At 39.3% G+C, this 22484-nt stretch overlaps 1 protein-coding gene and 1 pseudogene across 7 annotated transcripts in view; one reads left to right on the plus strand and one right to left on the minus strand.

Annotated features, from left to right (window-relative positions):
- The window catches only part of Ttbk2 (tau tubulin kinase 2), a 121126-nt gene that overhangs the window by 42891 nt on the left and 55751 nt on the right, over positions 1–22484 (minus strand). For 6 of the 7 annotated variants that reach the window (XM_021155967.2, XM_029470485.1, XM_021155970.2 and 3 more), the window contains 4 exons: positions 14607–14680; positions 10023–10163; positions 7428–7532; positions 1198–1263 (listed from right to left, as the gene is read on the minus strand). In XM_021155967.2, the coding sequence (XP_021011626.1) occupies positions 1198–1263; positions 7428–7532; positions 10023–10163; positions 14607–14680 (386 nt within the window). The remainder of the gene's footprint in view (positions 1–1197; positions 1264–7427; positions 7533–10022; positions 10164–14606; positions 14681–22484) is intronic. The other variant, XM_021155969.2, reaches the window with a different exon arrangement.
- LOC110289669 lies at positions 9577–9793 on the plus strand (annotated as a pseudogene).

Below are 22484 nucleotides of genomic sequence, written 5' to 3' on the forward strand. Positions count from 1 at the left end.
CACAGGGCCCCCAACAGAAGAGCTAGAGAAAGTACCCAAGGAGCTGAAGGGGTCTGCAACCCTATAGGTGGAACAACAATATGAACTAACCAGTAACCCCCAGAGCTTGTGTCTCTAGCTGCATATGTAGCAGAAGATGGCCTAGTCGGCCATCACTGGGAAGAAGGCTCCTTGGTCTTGCAAACTTTGTATGCCTCAGTACAGGGGAATGCCAGGGCCAAGCAGTGGGAGTGGGTGGGTAGGGAAGTGGGGCTGGGGGGTAGGGTATGGGAGACTTTTGGGATAGCATTTGAAATGTAAATGAAGAAAATACCTAATAAACAAAACAAAACAAAACAAAAAGAATTATTTTTTTCTTTCACTCAGAACTAAGAAAAATAATGCTATTTGGGCTGAAGCTATTTATTGCTTTTGCTTGCAGTATGGGGTTTTAAACTATGATAGTTAAGAGCTTTACCACTGAGTTACATGCCCATGGCTCCTTGTTATAAAAAGAAAGGGCTTGATGCACAAAAATTATTATATATTATAAAGAAAACAATCTCTGCATTCCATTAGCTATTGACAGTATTATATCCACTATTAATTGTTTTTACTATATTTGTTTGAGGTGTGTGTGTGTGTGTGTGTATGTGTGTGTGTACTTGTGTGGGTCCTTATGTGCCATGGTAAGCATGGAGTGATCAGATAACTTGCTGGAGTTAGTTCTCTTCATCTACTATGTGGATTCTAAACATCAAACTCAGATTGTCTGGCTAGGCAGTTAAGTACCTTTACCTAACAAGCCATCTCAATGGCCCCAATCCACAAATAATTTCTTAGAATAGAATCCAGGTACTTTATTTCTTCAAACATCTATATTTTATTTTCAATACTAATACATAATTAAACAGATACATTCCCAACAGACACACTTAGCTGTTGTGTTTTCTGGCAAATGTACCTTCATTTTCTATGCAGCTGCCCATATCTGTCATCTACTAAACATCTTACCATGAATTAGTATTATGGGTTCCTTTAACATCAGCATTATATAAAACAGTGAATTACAATAACCATTCAGGTAAATGTGTAACTATGAAAAGGACCCTCAGCTCCTAAGCACTTTATATGCCTTTGAACTGAACTATGAAGATATTCTTCTAATGCAAGCAATGATGAACACGCAGTTATAATGACCCTAGATCAGATACATACCCTGTTCCGATGAGCATTGATTGATGCATAACGAACTGTCCCTCGAAAGCCTGCCACAGCACGAGGCTACAATAAACCACACAGTAATAAGAAATTAAACAGCAAAACATTTTTTTTAACACAGATGAACACATAAAGCAATGGCAGAACATTACTGTCATAATAAAATGTTATTATAGTAATTTTATAGTGAAGCTATAGAATACTAGAGAACAAATATCTCTAAGTCACAACTTAAAACACTGATGTTTTAGTTATCTTACTTTGGTCCTCTTCTCTCTATATCTTTAATATCTATTTATTTGTTAATTAATTAATTAACTGAGAGGGAGTGAGTTTGTGATTCAGGGTGGAGCATGACGAATACTACAGTGTGAATATGGACGTCAGAGGGCAAGCTTCAGGAACTGGTCCTTTCCTTCTCCCATATGGGTGCGGAGGACTGAACTCAACTTAGCAAGCTTGATGGCAAGTGCCTTTATCGCTGAGCCATCTCACAGGCTCATTTATCTACATTTTAAAGTATGATGACATGATGGGCATTGAACTTGGGAGATGTAGCTCAGTGATAGTACAATTGCTTCTTTATATGTCAGGTTTTGGGTTGATACCAAGAAATACACACACACCCCATCAGATAGATGTGTTTATGAAATATACACAGCTCTGTACATTAAAAATTCAAATATTTTCATTGACCCAGAATCATGCCAAATAACAACACATCACACTATACACATTAATGCATGTGTACAAATACACGTAAGAATATGAAGAATCACTCTATAATCTGAAATGCCAATCTCGCCATTTCTTGGGTATTTATTCAAACTTAATTTGAAAGAGGTTGCCAACTGTACTTTACCTGCATAGGAAATTTATGTTAAAATTAAAGTTTTTGGATATTTATATTAGATAATACAGATGAAGCTAATCATGATCATAGCCTCGGACAATATAACACCAAATAAAGTCCAAATGCTATTTGATATCTTCTCTTCTTAAATCTACTATAGTTTCTTCTATCACCGATTTCTTTCTAGCTCAAAACTTTATGCTTGCTATTCCTCAGACTGTCACCTCAATTCATGTTTCTTGTGGCGAGCTCTTATAACTAAAACCTCTGCTTAGAGCAGGCACCTATCAGACATATTAATCGTTCCAATGTAGAGTGTTCTTTCACCGAAAGAAAAAGACCCTTAAACACAAGTATTATGAACTTCATATAGACAGGACCAGAGAAGAACCTCTTCTGGCATATCTCAGTCAAGATGTTGAATACACAAAGTGCTGTGTCAGCTGTGGGTCTCTGTGATGGTCTCCATTGGCTGTAAAGAGAAGCTTCTTTGATGAGGGGTGGAGGCTACACTTATCTGTGGGTCTAAGAATAAGATTTAGAATGCAATAAAAAAGTGATGCTGGTCTAGCAAAATGGCAGTAATCGATTCGTTTTTTAAGGTCCATAACCTCACTAGCCCAGGAAACGGACTAGGTTTCCAGTACCGGGGAAGATTTCCTTCCTGTTCAGAGGGCCTTAAGTCCAATTAGGTGGTGATGTTGCCCCTGACATGTGAGTGCTAGTTCTTACACCTTTATGCATATCTTGCCATGATGGTCATTGTCACAGTTCACAGTGTGGCAGCTGGGTAGGACTGTGTAATTGTTCCCCTCCTTTGGCAGCTTGCATTGTAATGTCTGGAGCCATGGAAGCTAGACTAGGAGTAATAGATCCTGGGGATCTCAACCTCACCAGACAAATTTACATCACAGCTTCTGCAACTATGGCTCATGGGACATCACGGGAGAGTCTGGATGCCAGTAAGTTGGGTGTGAAACAGTCCCTTATGAAAATGGCTACATAAGTAAGACTGGAACAACAGCAACATCAATGGATATACTAAAGTGGAATGGGGATAGCTCATGGAGTTCCCACTTCATACAGAGAACTAAAAGCAATTACTGACTGCTGAAAGAGTTAGCCTCTCCCCGGGATGAACCGATTGGTTGTCCAATGCAGAGTGGCCAGACTGGAAGCCATATTCACACAAGCAACGAAAAAGGACTCAACAGAGTGTGCACACATATACATATGTATGTGACAAATATAATCAAAGAAAAGGAGGCTATCTCAAGGCTACCCTTGTATTGGGCACATGGCAAGGGCTTGAGAGAGAGTGGCTGACAGGGACTGAAAGAGGAAAGAAAGGGGAGAAGTGAAATAACGCTCTTTCAATTAAATTTTTTTTTAATTCATTAAAAACAAACCCCAAAACACAAAGAAAAATTACTAAAAGCTTTAATGAAAAATGCCAACTGACACACAGAGGCAGGAACATCATAAAAACATCCAAAACAGTGAAAGTGCTAAAAGCAAACACAGGAGAAACACTTAAGGACATAGATATGAGCACAGGAAACAACCACGATCTATTACTCCTAGCCTAGCGCCCATGGCTCCAGACATTATTATGTCTGTTCAAAACTGTTAACTCCAGTTCTAGAGAATCTAACACCCTCTTTCTGGCCTCTGTGGTCACAAGGCAGGCATATGGAACACATACATGAGGCAAAACATCCACACAAATACAATGGAAATAAAGGTTTTTAAAGTGTATCTATACAGATAAAAATGTATCTGTAGCTATCATAAAAATACAAATTAAAAAGACTCTGAGATTCTATCTTACCTCAGTAAGAATGATACCATCTTGAAAACAAAGACAACATAGGTTGGTGAGTGTTCGGGGAAAGGGGAACCCATAAAGTAGATACACTACTGATGATGGGAGTGTAACCTATTACAACTACTATAGAAATCAGAAACAAGTTTCCACCAAAACTAAAATTAGAACTACCAGATGATCCAGCCAGTTCATTCTTAGGCATATATCCAAAGGATTCAATATGCCACTCAGATATCTCAGTCTGACCTTAAATTTACCTTGTAGCTGAGAATAACTTTGAACTCCTGATCCGTTTCCCAAGTGCTGGATCACTACCATGCCTGGCCTACATAATGTTGGAATCAAAACCAGGTTCTCATTGATTTACTAAAACATTCTTAGAAAAGTCAACAGTCAGTTCTCAGTGCCCACTTACTGCTCTGTAACACCTTAACAGGAGTGACAAGCATCGTTCATGAAGAACTTTCTTCACCTGGCTTCCAAGATACTATTACTAGCTTGCTATTCCTCTTACCTGACTGACACTAGTCTCACAAGTCTTGGCTTGTCCAGGGTTCTTCCCTATCTACCACCATCATTGCTCCAAGTGTCCCAATGGCTCAGACCCAAGCCCTCCTAGTTTAGTTTAGCTATACCTTCTTTCTAGGTAATCTTTTTTGTTGTTGTTGGTGGTGGTGTTTTTTTTTTTTTTTTCCCCCCCGAGACAGGGTTTCTCTGTGCAGTCCTGGCTGTCCTGGAACTCATTCTGTAGACCAGGTTGGCCTCGAACTCAGAAATCTGCCTGCCTCTGCCTCCCAAGTGCTGGGATTACAGGCGTGTGCCACCACTGCCCTGCTCTTTCTAGGTAATCTTAACTAGCTCTTTTTTTTTTTTTTTTAATATGCTGCCCCCACTTCTGGATACTGATGATTGAACCAAGGTCTAAGTCGACAACATTGGTCTTGAGTTTACTCTGTAGTCCAGGCAGGTTAAGTTTTTAAATCCTTCTGCCTCAGCCTCCCATGGAATTACAGGCCACTGCTCCTAGGTCCAACTAAAGAAATGTAATCTACTTCTTACTTGGTTTTGTTTCTAGCCTCATAGCTTTGCTTTCATATTTTATTTAGTTGTTGATATATTGTCCTTAGAGGTCTTCCTTCTCTAATCTAAATCTCCGGAATTGTTTCTGGTCTCTACCCAGCTCTGTGTCAACACACAGAATTCCCTGTGTTATCAACTGCATAAAATTACAGATTTAGGCCAAGTATGGTCAAAATTATCTTCTATTTCATCACTTTAGAGGACTGGGAGGTAGAAGAAAAAGATCAAGTTTGGAACCAGCCAAGGCTACATACTGAAAACCAGTCATAACAATAAATCAATAGGTAAAATTTCTTATTTGTATGTCATCTTTCTTTTCTACTAAAATAACCTTAACAAGGCTCCTGAGATTTTCTACCTATTATTATTGCCTGAGTACCTGGATTTATGATTCATACATAACATATGATCATTAAATATGCTTTATGAGTAAATCAACAATACCTTGATAATGTTCTAGAACCAATCAATGTATATCCAGTCTAATAGACTCTAAATTGATCACCTGCTTTGCTAATATTAATATAAGCCAATACTATGGCAGAAAAAGGTTCTCTAAATTACCAGGCACTTAAGAGTCTCATATTCAATGCACACCTTTGATCCTAGCATTTGAGAGGCAGAGGCAGACAGATCTCTGTGAGTTCAAGGCCAGTATGATCTATAAAGTGAGTTCCAGGAAAGCCAGAGCTTCCTAGTGAGATCCTGTCTCAAAACTATTCTAAAAGAAAAAAAGATTCTCATATGCCTAGACTTTAACGATAATTTTGCATGTATGTATGTATAACTAGTTTGCAGGTGGTTCAATCAAAATCACAATGTTTTAACTTTTATACAACTACTTACCCTGACAGAAATGAAAATCACAATGAAAAAACAAGGTTAAAGGAACTAAAAGTTTAAAGTAAACAATAGAAAAGTCACAATGAGAGTTCTGAAGTACCAGCAAAACAATATAGAGAGCTGCCTGGCCCACCTCCCAGTGAAGCTGGCAAACACTAGTCAAAAACAAAGCATGTAAGCCCCTAGACATAGCTTTAAAGGCAAACAAATGAAATACTTTCAAGAAAATTTGTGAACATCCAATAAAAAAGGTAAGGGTCTGTGGTATTCAAAGCAAGACTGCTCTCTCCCATCACCTAGCTTGAGTAAAGGGGCTGCATTCCTTTTTTTTTTTTTTAAAGATTTATTTATTTATTTATTTATTATTTGTAAGTACACTGTAGCTGTCTTCAGACACACCAGAAGAGGGCAGATCTCATTTCGGGTGGTTGTGAGCCACCATGTGGTTGCTGGGATTTGAACTCTGGACCTTCGGAAGAGCAGTCGGGTGCTCTTACCCACTGAGCCATCTCACCAGCCCGGGGCTGCATTCCTAATCGCTGCAGTCAGGAACATGTGGCTGAATTCCCCCATCAGGCCCCACCAAGCAGTTCCCTTTTGAGAGGAGCAGGCCTGGGGCACGCTCAGTGCTTTAGGTGTGCTTCGTATACTCTATCTGAGAGTCTTTCTCTGACAAGACTCTAGCTAAGTCTCTCTCAACTCTCTTCTCAAGTTGGCCTTGATTAAAGGGCATCTGTTTGTCTTTGCTGGTCTAGTTTTGGAAAAATCTTAAGAGGTAAGTTTAGTAAAAACCCTCTACTTGAATTATTGATCAAATTCCTTATCCCCATCTCTCTAGTTCATCACTGTGGTATGTGCCTTCAGCAGAATCTGTGCCATATGCAAGTTCACTAGAGAAGAACTTTCTCCTATGTATCACAAAACATTTTGCTAATAGATCACAAAGTTAAAACTCCTACTGATTATATGCAGCTAACTTTAGACACCATTTTCTTTCTTTTCTTTTCTCTTCTTTTCTTTTCTCTCTCTCTCTTTCCTTCCTTCCTTCCTTCCTTCTTTCTTTCTTTCCTTTTTCTTTCTTTCTCTCTCTTTCTCTCTCTTCTTTCTTTCTTTCTTTCTTTTCTTTCTTTCTTTCTTTCTTTCTTTCTTTCTTTCTTTCTTTCTTTCTTTCTTTCTTTCTTTCTTTCTTTCTTTCTTTCTTTCTTTCATGTATATGAATACACTGTAGCTGTCTTCAGACACACCAGAAGAGGGCATCAGATCCCATTACAGATGGTTGTGAGCCACCATGTGGTTGCTGGGAAGTGAACTCAGGACCTTTGGAAAAGCAGTCGGTGCTCTCAACCAGTGAGCCATCAGTGCTCTCAACCACTGAGCCATCCCTCCAGCCCTACACTAGTTTCTTAATCGTATAATTTAAAATCTGGCTTCAACACAAACATTTGTTTTTTTAATTCACTGAGCTTCTTTTCCCTCCTCCTATCATTTATTCTGATACATAATTAGCATTTCTTTGAAGTGATACTAGATCACTTTGCGGCCTTTTGGCCAAGATCAAGTGTAAAGTGATACTAGAAATAATAGTTTAATTACCAAATATTAGATAGTAATGAAAAAACTTACTGGTCTGACGTCACCACAGGAATTAGTAAATTGTCGAGCCAAGCCAAAATCAAGCATGAAACATTTCCTACACGTACTGGGGAAGCGTCCCATGGCGAAGTTTGACTAGAAAAAAATAAAGGTGGAAAATACATATTGTAATAACAATCAGTCTGCCTACATTTTTCCCTGCATGGATTCTACTTTATAGCATGTTTCACATACACTATTGCAAGTCTATAATTTTTAACTAGGCATTAATATATAGTATAATTTGGTTTCAGATTCTACCTCTCAAGGGAAAATTAAAGCTTTTCATAGTTGAGTATTCTTGTAAACACAATTAGCGACTTGAGAAAGAGTTGTTAATGTCTACCATCAGGGAAACTGAGCAAAACTAAATTTAAATGTTTGTATAGTTACATAAAATGACCTAATTAAATCAGAACTCGAATCCCTTGAAATTCTAGTCTAAGTTACTGCTTAAATAACAACCTAATCTCCTAAACAAGGAAAGCTATGGATGGGGGGAAATGCACATAAACCTAAAAGGACAGTTACTACTTCTCAATCTTTAGTTACATATATGTGCTGTTCACGATGGTATATACCTTTAATTTCAGTACTAAAGTCAGAGGCTGGGCTGATCTCTGTGAGTTCAAGATCAGACTGGTCTATATAACAACCCTATCTTAATAAATAAGGTTTATTAAGATAGTAACCCTATCTTAATAAATAAGCAAATAAAAATTCCTATATGAATCATAAAGCTGAATCACTCTAAAATTAAAAATACAATTCGGGAAACATTCCAAAATAGACCAAGGAAAAAAATTTTTACATTTTTATCTTAAAAAAAAAAATCAGTATAGCCATGTGTGATGGCATATACCTTTAATTCCAGTGTACAGGAAACAGAAACAAGCCTTAATTACATTATTCCATCTCAAAAACAAAACAAAACAAAAATGATACAGCCCCAAAACCTAAAGCCTATGTAATGTGTCAAATGACTGCAAATTTGGAAAGATAAATATGCAAATAAGGAAATTTGTAATGGTAAAATGCAAACTCTTACATCATTGTTTGCTTTTTAAAAAAGTATTCTTTTGCTTTGGAGCTTTCTGATGAAATGTAAAGTTATGTTTCTCAAATAATGACAGAGAAAGGCACTGAACAACAGTAAAATACTCTATACTTGTAAAGATGACTCTACATTGCCAAGCTGTGAATCTTTTCTACTTCAATCTCCCTATATATAACTGACCTAAAATAAATCACTTAATCATGCTATTTTATTTAAATGTCATATTAAATAATAACCAGTTTCTAGTTTCAGACTGGTTCTAATTCTAGAAGAACCTACACTGAAGAAAATTTAGTTTCCATTTTCATGTAAACTAATTTTAGAAATGATATAACAGGTGGTTATATTTTTCAAATGTACCAACATCAATTAAATTTATAAATATGGAATATCAGAAATGGGTCATCTATCATTATGAAGAATAAAATACCAGATTAAAAAGGAAGAAAAGCACATTTCAGTAATGGAGACAATGATTGCTAAGAAAAGCAAAACAGAACAGAAGAAGGGAAAACCAATCCCATTTCCACAGAAACCCATAGGAGAAGATTAAGGTCTTTTCCTACTTGATTATTTCCAGTGAATACAATTAGTGAATGGACAAAATGAACAGCTGTATCAGGAAACACACAACTCAAACTTATGATTTATATGTAAGGCTGAATAACTAGCAATGCTAACACATCTAATAATAACTGGCAAGCACACAATTTGGGTGTGAATGTGCATGCAGGGACCAGAGGACAACCCCGGGTACTGTTCCTCAAGCAGGCTACAGTTGGTAGGCCAAGCGAGCCCCAGAGATCCTGTCTTACCCTGTTCAGCACTTTTGACCACTAGCATACAGCACCACACCCATTTATAAAAAACACAAAACAAAACCAAACATGGGTTCCAGGGATCGAACTCAAGACTCAAGTCCTCAGTACTTTAACAACTGAGCCATCTCCTAGCCCCCAAGCATATTTTTAATTTAGCTGGCAAGCAACATTTTATGGTATGAGAAAAGCTATTGAAAATAAGCGGTAGCTTCCCATTACCACCTTAAAACAAAAACCCTGCCTTTCTCCTCGTTGGGCTTCTGAAGGCAAGATGGGTCACCAGCAGCTCTACTTGAGTCACCCACGGAAGTTCGGCCAGGGTTCCCGCTTTTGCCGCGTCTGCTCTAACCGCCACGGTCTGATCCGCAAATACGGGCTGAACATGTGCCACCAGTGCTTCTGGCAGTACATGAAGGACATAGGCTTCATTACGTTGGACTAAGTGACTTGAGTGGATTCGACTTACTACCAAGTGGAACGGATCGTGCTAGTTTTTGTGCACAAAGAATAAAAATGTGAAGAACTTAAAAAAAAAAAACCCTAAGAGATAAATTATTTTTACTTTTAGGGCATTACAGAAATAAAAATATTGTTTGTATTTAACCACAACATATACAGAAAACTACATTTATCATACATTCTGTATTCTACTAGCATTAGAAGTACCAAACAACAGGCTTCTGTGTTTGGATTAGAAAAGGCCCCTACCGGTTTGATGTCTCTGTGAAGGAATCCCACAGAATGTATGCTTTCAATAGACTCCAGGATTTGTTTCCCAAGACGAAGGGTAGTGCTAATAGTGAATGTGCCCCGGGATTGGCTACGTCGAAGATCTGCCAGATTCCGTCCCTGTGGAGTCAGATAATCACTTTAAAATACAGTCCTAGTCTTGTGATAAGACTGGAAAATTGTCCATTCACTGTATTGACACATTATAAAATGCTCTGACTGAAACAGTAAAGCTCTTGTCTAAGTTGTGATCTTCTAATTCAAAGAATGTAGTCTAATAGCCAAAATGACAATAAGCATTTTCTCAGAAGGACCAAGTGAGGATGCTTCAATCCCACTTGGGAGGGAGAAGAAAACAATCACAGGAGGCAGAGGGAGGGGCCTGGGAGGGCTAGAGGAAGAAAAAGAGAAAAAGGGAATATGATCAGGTATGGTGGGGGCAGACAGGAGAGATGCCCTGAGGGCCAGCAGAATTAATGGTAATATGCAAACGGGAGCGGGGGTGGGGGTGGGGGTGTGGGGGTGTGTGGGGGGTGTTAGAGGACCCTCTAGAAAGTACTAGAGACCTGGGAGGTGAGAGACTCTCAGGACTCAAAGTAAGAGACCTTATATGAAATGCCCAACAGTGGGGAGAGGGAACTCATAGAGTCCACTGGAGGTAGGATAGACAGGGCATCAAGTGGAGGGATGGGGTTGCTATCCTATAGTCAAAACTCTGACCCAGAATTATTTCTGTCTAAAAGAACCACAGGGGAAAAAATGGAGAAGAGACTGAGGAAAAGGCAGTCCAGTGACCCGACCAACTTGTGCTTACATTACAGACAGGAGCCCAGCACGGATGTCCTCCGAGAGGCCCAACAAACAGCTGACTGAGACAGAGGCAGATACTTACACCCAAACATTGGACTGAAGTCAGGGACCCCTGTGGTTGAATTAGGGAAAGGCTTGAAGAAGCTGAGGAAAAGGGCAACCCCATAGGGAGACCAGCAGTCTCAACTAACCTGGACCACTGAGATCTCTCAGAAACTTAGCCAGTGGCCACAAGGTGGTCTGAGGCTCCTGACACATATACAGCAGAGGGCTGCCTGGTCTGGCCTCAGTGAGAGAAGATGCACCTAACCCTGGAGAGACTTGAGGCGGGGGGGGGGGGGGGGGGGGGGGGGGGGGGGAGGGCGATGGACATCTTGGAGACACAGGGAGAAGGAATGGGATGAGGAACTGTGGGAGGGCGGCCTGGGAGAGGGGCAACGACTGGACTATAAAACAATAAAAGTAATAATAATAAAAAATTAATTAAAAAATTAGTCAAGTATGATGTGATCAAAGTAATCCAGGGGCAAAAATATTTTGAGCATTTTTGCTTGTAATTGGCATCTGCATTTGCTGATCATTGTAATGGATGTGAAATAGATAAATAAATATACAAAAAAAGCATTTTTTTGTAAAAATGTGTGTGTGTGTGTGTGTGTGTGTGTCTTTGTGTACATGACTGGGGGTGCCCTTGGAAACCATAAAACAACATCTGATTCCCTAGAGGCTGGAGTTTTAAAGATGGTTGTCTGCTGCTCAACATGGGTGGTAGAAACTGAACTCTAGGCCTCTGGAAGAGCAGCAAAAGCTCTGAACTACTGAGCCATCTCTCTCCAGTCCTGTGGATGACCATGCTGTTAGCAGCCATGTTTCTAAGTCATCATGTTTTGCTTTACCCTTGCTACTAACAAAACACAAATTTGACTCTTTTTCCTCCTTTTTCTCCTCCCTCCCTCCCTTTCTTCCTCTCTTCTTCCTTCTCTTTTTCTTCTCCCCACCTCCACCTCTTTCTTTTTTTCTTACATGGTTTCATGTAACCCAGGGTAACCTTGAACTTCCTGTATAGCCAAGGATGACACTGGACTCTGCCTCTACATCCCAATTCTGGGATTACCAGTGTGCTTCACCATGCCAAATTTATGCAAATGCTGGGGATTAAACCCAAAGCCAGAGCTTCATACATGCTAGTCAAATGCTCTACTAACTAAGCTACATCATCAGCCCCTTAGACGCAACTATTTTTTTTAAAGATTTATTTATTAGTATAAGTTCACTGTAGCTGTCTTCAAATGCACCAGAAGAGGGTATCAGATCTCATTATGGGTGGTTGTGAGCCACCATGTGGTTGCTGGGATTTGAACTCAGTACCTTTGGAAGAGCAGTCGGTGCTCTTACCCACTGAACCATCTCACCAGCCCAGACGCAACTATTTTTAAGAATATAAAATATAGATGCTAGTATTTCATTTGTATTGCCATGATAAACAGCCTAACAAAAGGCAACATAAGGGAGGAAAAGGGATCACATGGCTGACAAGTTCCAGTCTTCCTTCCTTCCTTCCTTCCTTCCTTCCTTCCTTCCTTCCTTCCTTCCTTCCTTCCTTTGGAGAAGTCAAGATAGCAACTAAGTCACATCATGTTCACAGTCAAGAAAAGCAACTAAACACACCTCTGCCTGCCTCCTTAGCTGGCTTTCTTCTCTTCCTCAGTGTCTAGGAAACAGTGCGGCCCACAAAGGGCTGGATGTCCCTATATTAAAGGGAAATCAAGACATTCCACCACAGGCATGTCTGCTGGCTAACTAGATCTAGGCAATTCCTCATTAAGTCTCTTCCCAGGTACCTCTAGGTTGCATCAAGTTAAAACTAACCAGCACCAATATCCAAAGCAGTGTTCCTCACCACTACCCAGCACACATTCCCTACAAGTTACTTACTTTTCCTACATCAGTTTTTTAAATAAAAAAGACTAATTATACACACTTCATATAATTTTATGAGGATTAAATAAAACCCATATGAAGTTTCTGGATACTACCCAGTATTTAATGAATGCTAAATACTGCTATTATTGGCAAATATTATAGGAATCAGAAGGCTATAAAGGCCAACAAAAGTTTAAAAGAAAAACAGGTGGTGATATGATGACCTGGTATGAGTCAGCTAACACATGACCTCGCCATCTGGGGAGCGGCTGATACAGGACACCTGAGAAACTCAGAGTAAGCAATGATGCATGTAATCTCTTACATAATTATTTCTGACAGAATTCCATTTTTGTGTGATTGTTTTCTATCAATACGGCCTTGAGACTGGAGGCTAGTATCCCTGACTTAACCTTTGCCTGTGCAGCCTGTGAACTATATCCACTAGAACCTAGGCAGGTATGCTATCATAAACCAGGATGTCTGTAACATCTGCCGGTCTGTTAGTCTGTGTGCTGGTAAATAAAGTATGTTATAGATGCTTAAAACTTCTCATATTCGCTTCAACCTCCTATCATCCTATGACCCTCCCTTGTCCTTGGTATCCACTATATACATATAGTTCATATTAGCAGCCAATTTGAGAGATAACAGGGAACACATTAACGAACTGAAAAATATAAAAAGGCAACCATTTCAATACATACAAGTATGCTAAATTGAGATGGCAATTCATGTAACCGCAGACTTTAAGGGCCAGTGAGACGGCTCTGTAGGCAGAAGCACTTGCTGCCTAGTCCCACACCTAAGTTTAATCCCTAGGACCTACATGGTACAAGGAGAGGCCCAACTTCCGCAAGTTGCTTCTGAAGTCCACACACACCATGATACATTCTTCCAACTCCCAATTAATTTAATTTTAAATAAGATCAAGTCAGTCATGGTAGCACACAGCTGTATCTTAGAAATCAGGAGGCTAAAGTAGGAGGACCCTGAGTTTAAGGCAAATCTTGCCCATTTAGTGAGATCAAAAGCATTTTGTGCTACTCAGTGAGACCATGTTTTTAAAAGATAAATAACAACAACAAATATAGTTTTAAGAAAGGGTAACATATCTTTAGGTCTAAGTCAAATATTGAAGAGCACTGGAGAAACAGGAAAAGCCTTCTGAAGAGAAGAGGAAACATTTAAGCCTAGATTTATGATTTTAACTCACTGGTATGTAAGTACTGTGAAGGAAAATAAAGAATCCAAATGTCAAAATAAAGTCTTCTGAATATGAAAGGAAACTGAGAACTGACAGTTTAGGCAGTGAGGTGAACCATGGTTTGATTCTTGAGGGTGACCGTGCTGTGTGTGTTCAGGAGACAGGAAGTGTCAAGGACAACGGAACGGTTTTCTCATTCTCCCATCTTCTCTTTCTGAGCTTCTACTCTTTCAGTCCATCTCTCCTCCATCTCAAGGGGATGGAGCAATGCCATGCTGACAGAAAGAGAAAGCACTCACCCTCTCCTTCAACTATGCTTACAATTTTAACACAGTGGCTGGGACTTGAGAGTGGGAGTGGAGATCTGAAAGCCCAAGGGGGAAAAGATGAAAAGGGGAAGAACTTGGAGTATAAGCAAGGCTGTACTGTAACTCACAATCTATCTGAGATTAAACACATGCAAAAATGACAACTAATAAGTTGTATTTTAAAAATAGATATGACACACTTCATCTGTTCATCATACAAAATAATTCTGTCATTCCTTTACTCATTATTTACTGTAATTGGGGATTTTAATCAAAACTAAAAGATTTTAAGTCACATTTTTCAAGGTAACATACCTGCAATTGCATGACCACGTAGTTGAAACGATCATTTCTCCCACAGCCAATAAATCTACAAACATGGTCTTTCCCTGGATGAAGAGAGAAAAAAAACAGTGGAGAAGGATGTACTATGGCTTCTCTTTTAAAGGTTAATAAATTGGATTTCTGTGTTGTATTTTATGACTTAAATAAACTATATAAAATGTGTCGAGATTGTAAAAAGCAGAAAATTTATACTATTTATTTTTATCCACCCATCACCAGGTTCTCCTCTGCTCCTTGAATACTAAAATAAATGGTAAATGAGTGAGTAAAGAAATAGGTTAATAAGAGGATAAATAAAGGTGAGTTATCCAGAAAGGGAAATATTTTAAAAGTCATTTAAAATTACCCTGAGCAGACACAGTAAGGGCTGTGTTTAACATACTTATTTACACACATTCTGACACACACTCTTTACATCACTACAGCAGTTACATGATCTTTCTTGTTCTCACTGATGTGGATCAGGCTAGTGCTTTTCAACCAAGTTTAACATGTGAAATCCAAGGAGACACTGGCTCTGATGTACAGAGGGACTGAGAAATGGAGGGGAAACCTGAACCAGCCTCATGATTTTAAAAAGTATACTTCCATCCCAAAAGGCAACCAAGCCCAGGAAGTTACTGGGCAGAGAAGACACTTGGTTCAACACAGAGGGGGTTGGGGGAAGCCGCAGAGCAGATGCAGATGGTGCTGAGGTACTACATGGAGCCTGTGGTCCATGGAGAAGAATCTCAACTGTATGTATAGGGCAGGGTTTCCCACTGTGGCTTCTCATCAAAATTGCCCAGGAAACAAAGATTCCCAAATGCCACACTGGCTTACAATCTATACAAGAAAGATACAACTTTTCAAAATTCTATAAAAGAGCTGAAGATAAGGTAGAAGCAGAAAAGTTTAAGGCCAGCCTCCACTACATGAGTTCAAGGCCAATCTGGACTAAATGATGAAACTATCTCAGAAGACAAAAAATAAAAGCTGTGTGAAAATAAAGAAGAAATTTTAAAACATAAATCTGCAAGTCAGAATATAAATCAGCATGAACAAAAATCAAGAAAAAACCCTTCAAGAATACCCTGACAGGGAGAAAAATTCTGAGACCAGGTTATAACAGAAATGAAAAATTGTATAGAAAGCTCAGGAGGTGAATCAGTGAGTGAGTGTGTTTTCTGTGCATGCATAAAGACCTGAATTTGGATCCTAAGCACCCACATAAAAATCCAGGTGCATCTACACACACTTGTATGTGACTCCAGTGCCTGACAGGTGGAGATAGGACCGTTAGGGCTTGCTGGGCAGAACCCTGACTTTCATGGTCAGGTTTCAGTAAAGTGAGGCAGAGAGCAATAAGGGGGGGGGTGCCTAATATCTTCTGCTGATCTATGTACTCACAGCATGCATGGTGGGCACACACACACAGCATTGATTACTCATATAAATAATTAGGCAATCACTAGAGATAAAGGGTAAATAAAATATGAGACACTGAGGGTGGACAATCTTTGAAGCTAGCTTGTAAAAATAAAACAAAGAAAACACTAGAGGTAAAAAAAAAAAAAAAAAAAGATTAAAATAAGTTTCAAAAGTAACCTGTCCACTTAAAATAAAATACAGCCAAGACTCACTTTGGCCAATGGTTTGGTTTTTGATACAGGGTTTTGTTAGTCCAGGATGGACTTAAAATCTGCATTCTCCTGCCTCAGATTCCTGAGTGCTAGAATTTCAAGCCTGTTAATTTGTCTTGTTCTGTTTTCAATCTGAGTTATCGGTTACTACACTGACAATGAATTAGAAACCTTTTCCTTCAGTCACAAAAAAAGGTTTTAATTAGTCAATTTGTTGTCAATACTTTGAGAATCCACATTCAAAGCTGGAAATACACTGACATGAATACAGCACTTGCAACATGCATCAAACCTTAACACTGTAAAAGAACAAACTGAAGCAAGAAAAAGACTCATCTCCTAGCACATCCTTTTTTCTTTTCTGCCTCAGTCTCCAAATTGTGGGATTACAGGTATGGACTACTGTGTCCAGATTTTTGCAACATGCACATTACATAAAAGACATTTCAATCATACTAAAAAAAAAAAGACAGTACTGGATTTAATTCCTTTTAGAATGGTCCTCTAAAATAACTACATTATATAAAGTCTCTTGCTATTAAAACCACATCGATGTGTGTGGTTTTGTTTTGTTTTGTTTTCCTGTTGTTTTTTGAGACAAGGTTTCTCTGTATAGCCTAGGACAGCCTCGAACTCAAGAGATCCATTTGCCTCTGCCTCACTAGCACTGGACTGGAGGCAGGCACCACCACTGCCTAGCCCACCCTGATGTTTATATGCTGTTTAGCAGTACTGGGGATTTGGGGATTGAACCAACTATCCTGTACATTCTAGGCAAGTAGTCTACAGCCTTCTATTTCACTTTTCAAGTTGAGGCAGTCTCACTGAGCAGCCCGAGAGCTCAGTGAGCTTCTGACCCTCCTATCTGCCTCCAGAGTGCCAAGATTATAGGCTGGCATTACACACTTAGCCTGAATTGCCCTGCTTTAAAAATGAAAAACAAATATAGATTTAAATAAACTACCAAGTCTATATTGAATAACCAAAACATGGTCAGTGGAAATTTTTTAGTACTTGTCAATACATTTCTATTATTTTAGGTGATGAGTTCAGTTCTCATATTTTATAGTATAGTGTACTATTTCTCTGTTATATATATTTATGCAATTCATGAAACTATTTAACAAAGTTGACTCAATAAAAATGTATGTGTTAGGCCGGGCGTGGTGGCGCACGCCTTTAATCCCAGCACTCGGGAGGCAGAGGCAGGCGGATTTCTGAGTTTGAGGCCAGCCTGGTCTACAAAGTGAGNCAGAGGCAGGCGGATTTCTGAGTTTGAGGCCAGCCTGGTCTACAAAGTGAGTTCCAGGACAGCCAGGACTATACAGAGAAACCCTGTCTCGAAAAAAACCAAAAAAAAAAAAAAATAAATAAAAAAAAAATGTATGTGTTTAGAGCAGCTATGATTTAATGGCACAGTGACTCTTCAGATGACTTCTGTGGCACCCAGTGAATGCTGAGGCTAGTGGAGGAGTACTGGGAGCCCTTAACTGTCCCATACCTAATGCAGAACCTAAGGAGTAGTGAGACAATATTTGCAAGTAAACAAATTAAGAGAAACAATAGTAAAATATGTATGATATGCAAGCATTTATTCCACTTTATACATTTTCACACATTCAACTCACACAATAAAATATGTATTAGCATTTTCTTTGTTTTTCATATACAGAAGTAGAGGATCGGTGAGGTTATTTAGTCCAAAATCATACAGCTAGAAAATGATGGTGCAATTTGACCCCAAAGCTTTATTCTTTAAAAAAAATTATTTAGGTTTTTGTTGTTGTTTGTTTGTTTGTTTTTCCGAGACAGGGTTTTTCTGTGTAGCTCTGGCTGTCCTGGAACTCACTTTGTAGACCAGGCTGGCCTCGAACTCAGAAATCCACTTGCCTCTGCTTCCCAAGTGCTGGGATTAAAGGCATGCACCACCATCGCCCAGCTAGTTATTTATTTGAAGTGTGTGTGTGTGTGTGTGTGTGTGTGTGTGTGTGTGTGTATGGTAGGCACTAATATGGAGGTCAGAAGACAATCTGTAACAATCAGTTCTCTCTCAAGCTTCTAGGTCCCAGAGATAAAACTCAGGCTGTAAGGCTTGGTGGCAAATACCTTTACAAGCTGAGCCACCTTGCTGGCCCTAGAAAAACCTTTATTCTTAACCATTATATAAGAAATAACTGAAACAGATTTTAAACTCAGGTAATATCTTGTTACTAAATATGAAAACAAACCTGGGTCTGGTGGCACAGCTATCTGAGAGGCTAAGAGGAATGACAAACTCAAGACCTGCCTGGGTTTCTGACTGAGTGAGAATGATCCTGCCTCAAAACACAGTACAGAGTGGCCTGCGGGGACACAGCTCAGTGACAAAGCATTTGCCTAGCATACACAAGGCTGTGGTCCAACCCTCATACCTCCCACACACAAAGTAATATTAAAATTAAAAGGGAACAGAAAGATTATATACATATACATGTATATAAGCACATATATATGTATTGTATACATATGTACACATAAATACTATACATATACTATATACATATACAATCTACTATATCTACGAAACTTATTATTTACACACCCAACGCTAAAATTAAGTATTAAGAATACAAGGTAAATTAAGTTTTCCACTAAGTTCACAGGCCACATATGAGCACAAAGAATTAACATAGTATAAAGACTATAACATTATAAGGTACAGTGAATACACAGAAGATCAAAAAGTTTTACTCTAGAAGAAAAGCCAATTACTACATTTTAAGCTTATGAGAATATTTTAAGATAATAGTATTAAGAAATAAGATTATACATGTAAATAGTTTCAATCAGTCATAAAGAACAAAATAATTTATGTCAGTTGCCAGAAAATGGAGCTAGAGATTGTCATATTAAGTGAAGTAAACAAGGCTCAGAAAGACAGGCAGTATGTTTTTCCTTATATAGAACATACATGTGTGCGTGTGCATACTCCTTTTCTTCATGCTGTGACACAATACCAGACACAAGCAGCTTAAGGAGGAAGAGGTCTATTTTGGCTCATGGTTGGAGGAGACAGAACATTATGTGGAGAAGCCATAACAGTAGGAGTAAGGGACAGCTGATCACGCACATCCTTTGTCTAGTAGCAGAAAGAAATGCATGCTGGCTCTCAGCTTGCTTTTTCAGTTTTATGCACGTCAGAATCATGGAATGGTGCCATCACATTTAGGTTCCATCTTCCTACCTCAATTAACCTAATTTAGAAACTCCCTTACAGACGTGATTATCCAGAGATTTATTTCTTACACATTTCTAGACCCTGTCAAGTTGACAATTAGTACTAACTACACACACACACACACATCTAACTATGCTCGGAACGCATCCCCCAACACCAAAGTAGATACACAGTATACAGATTCAAATAGAAGGGTGAGGGTGACTATTTCAGAAGATGAAGAGGACTAACTAGAGGGGAGAAGAGGGGGTGGTGGTTGGTAAGAGAGGTGATGAGGCCAAAAGCACCTTTTATAGCTGAGTGAAAATGTCATTATTCAATAACAATATTTTTAAAAAATACATTTACGATGATCAGAACTGACAGGGTAGAATTAGGGGTCAAAGTAGATTAAGGGAGAAGGCATGAAAAGTGGCCTAAAACCTTGGATACCGGGACAGTTTTACTTCATTGTTAATTGTACTAGACTTAAAATGACCCCCTGGGAGGGCATTTCCACAAGAGTAACCACACCCTCCATGCTCACAACTGACCCCTCTAAGACCATACACCCAAGTAAATTCTTCCTCCCTCATGTTGTTAGTTAGGCATAAGGTCACAGCTAAAGAACACATACATGCCAATGTGCTACAATATAAACTAGGGGATACCCTCTACTTTCATGTGCAGTAGCTCCAGAATCTCCCAAAGACACCAAAGTTTGAGGTGGTGCAAATTTTATATAAAATAGAATTGTACTTGCATATACCTACTATGTATATACCTACTATGTTTATCTTCCTTCATTCTTATATTACCCTAATCCAATGTAAAGGTTAGATATATGGATGGAATGCTGTTTGGGGAAGATAACAAAGAAAAGTACACATATGCTTGGTTCTGATGTAACTTTCTCTCTCTCTTTCTTTCTCTCTCTCTCAATCTCTCATTTTGTCTTTTTTTTTTTTTTTTTTTTCCAGAGCTGAGGACTGAACCCAGGGCCTTGTGATTGCTAGGCAAGCGTTCTAACAAACACTGAGCGTTCTAACAAACACTGAGCTAAGTCCCCAACCCCTTTCTTTCTTTTCAAACGACAAGGCCTCACATAATTCTAACACAGTCTACCTGTCTCTGCTGTGCCGGCATACCTGGCTCTCTGTAGCCCTGAGCTAACATGCCAAGGATGAGCTGGTTTATGCGGTGCTGTGAATCAAACCCAGCTCCACCATTGGAGAGCATTCACCAACTAACTCAGTTACACCCACAATAACCAGGAATCCTGATCTGGTTCATTTGTTTTTGAGACTTGACTCTCTCAGTAATCCTGGCTGTCCTGGAATTCATTACACAGAACAGGCAGACCTCAAACTCACAGAGATCTGCTTGTCTCTACCTCTTAGTGCTAGGATTAAAGGTGTGTACCACCATGCCATGAAGCTTCCAAGAGTATTTAATCTCCAACTGGTTGAATCCATATATGTGGAACTAATGGATATAAAGGACTGAAGATAGTATTTATTTCTGTCCTTATCTCAGTCACTTAATTCCTAAATTCCTTAGGATTTCCTGAGTGACTGAAAGTTTCCTTTGCTTAGTACAGTCCCCTAGGTGAGTCACCAGAAAGATGAACTGATAAAGAGCATTTAGAGTACAACTTTCAGGCTCACTCACTAAGTTCCAGGAAAGTAGGTTGAGGAGGCTAGAGATTAATAAGCTCTATAAAATTCTTGATAAGACTTGAGGACTTGTAGGTTGTTGAGCAAGTCCATGTGTTGACCCAAAGAAGGCCTGAAAACTGTATCCCTCCATCCCTAGTCCTAGTCACCTCTTGAGCTTACTGTTCTATCTTTTACAATGTCCTTATACTAAACCAGGAGATACTACTTCTCTCCCAGACCTATAAGCCATCCTAGCAAATTAGTTGAACCTAAAGAAGGGGTGATGAGAGCCTTGGTTTGTCCAGCCAGTAAAAAATATGACAACTTATTGCTTGCAATATGGTGTGTGAAGCTGAGTCCTCAATGATGGGAACTGATGCTACCTAACAAAACAAAACACAGCATGCACAATCAGGTGACAGCGCCTCATGCTGAGGGTAAGAGCATAAGGAAAGTGGACTCTATTCTTCTGCTCGCAGACTCGTCCTGCAATTCAGATTTGACTCATTGTTAGATAATGGATGGGGTAAAGAGTCATCCAGTATTTTCAAGCATAAAGCTACAAGATCCAGACTGTGTTTTAGAGAAGCCATGAATGCTATGATGGCAGCCACGGGAGTCACTTAACCAGCGACCTAGGGATAAAGAAGGTCTAAGTGAATCACCGGAATTAAGAGTTTCTTTCAACCGTTTTCAACTTAAGAGCTGAGAAACAGACTTAAGCTCAGTGCTAGCTCCTAGGCTAGATTCACAGACCATCAGACTAGACAGGGAGGGGACTGGAGCGGGGAGTGAACTAAGATAGTTAGCTGTCCAAGGAAGGTTTAGTTTAAAAGAACTAGGCCAGCTGCTCATGAAGGAGCATGCTTTTAGTCCCAGGCACTCACTCCACAGCAGAAGCAGTCAGAGCGGTCTAGGGCAGTATGTCTACAAAGCAAGTTCCAGCAAAGCAAGGGCTGTTACATAGAAAAACCCTGTTTCAAAAAAAAAAAAAAAAAAAAAGGAACTAGGCCACTGTTAAACTGGAATTCTTTAGAAAGTCTAAGACACAAATGTGAAGTTGAAAGGCTTTTATACCTTATAATTTATACCTTATAATTTATACATTAACATTTAATTTAATTTAAGCAAAGGGCCAATAAGATGGGTCAGTAGGAAAGTCTGCATTAAGCCTGGAAACCCACGTTTGATCCTAAGGATGCATATAAAAGTGAGACAGGCAGGGCCTGGTGGCGCACGCCTTTAATCCCAGCACTCTGGAGGCAGAGGCAGGCGGATTTCTGAGTTTGAGGTCAGCCTGGTCTACAAAGTGAGTTCTAGGACAGCCAGGGCTACACAGAGAAACCCTGTCTCAAAAAAACCAAAAAACCAA

This window comes from Mus caroli, chromosome 2 (genome assembly GCF_900094665.2).
Source record: "Mus caroli chromosome 2, CAROLI_EIJ_v1.1, whole genome shotgun sequence".
NCBI classification, from domain to species: domain Eukaryota; kingdom Metazoa; phylum Chordata; class Mammalia; order Rodentia; family Muridae; genus Mus; species Mus caroli.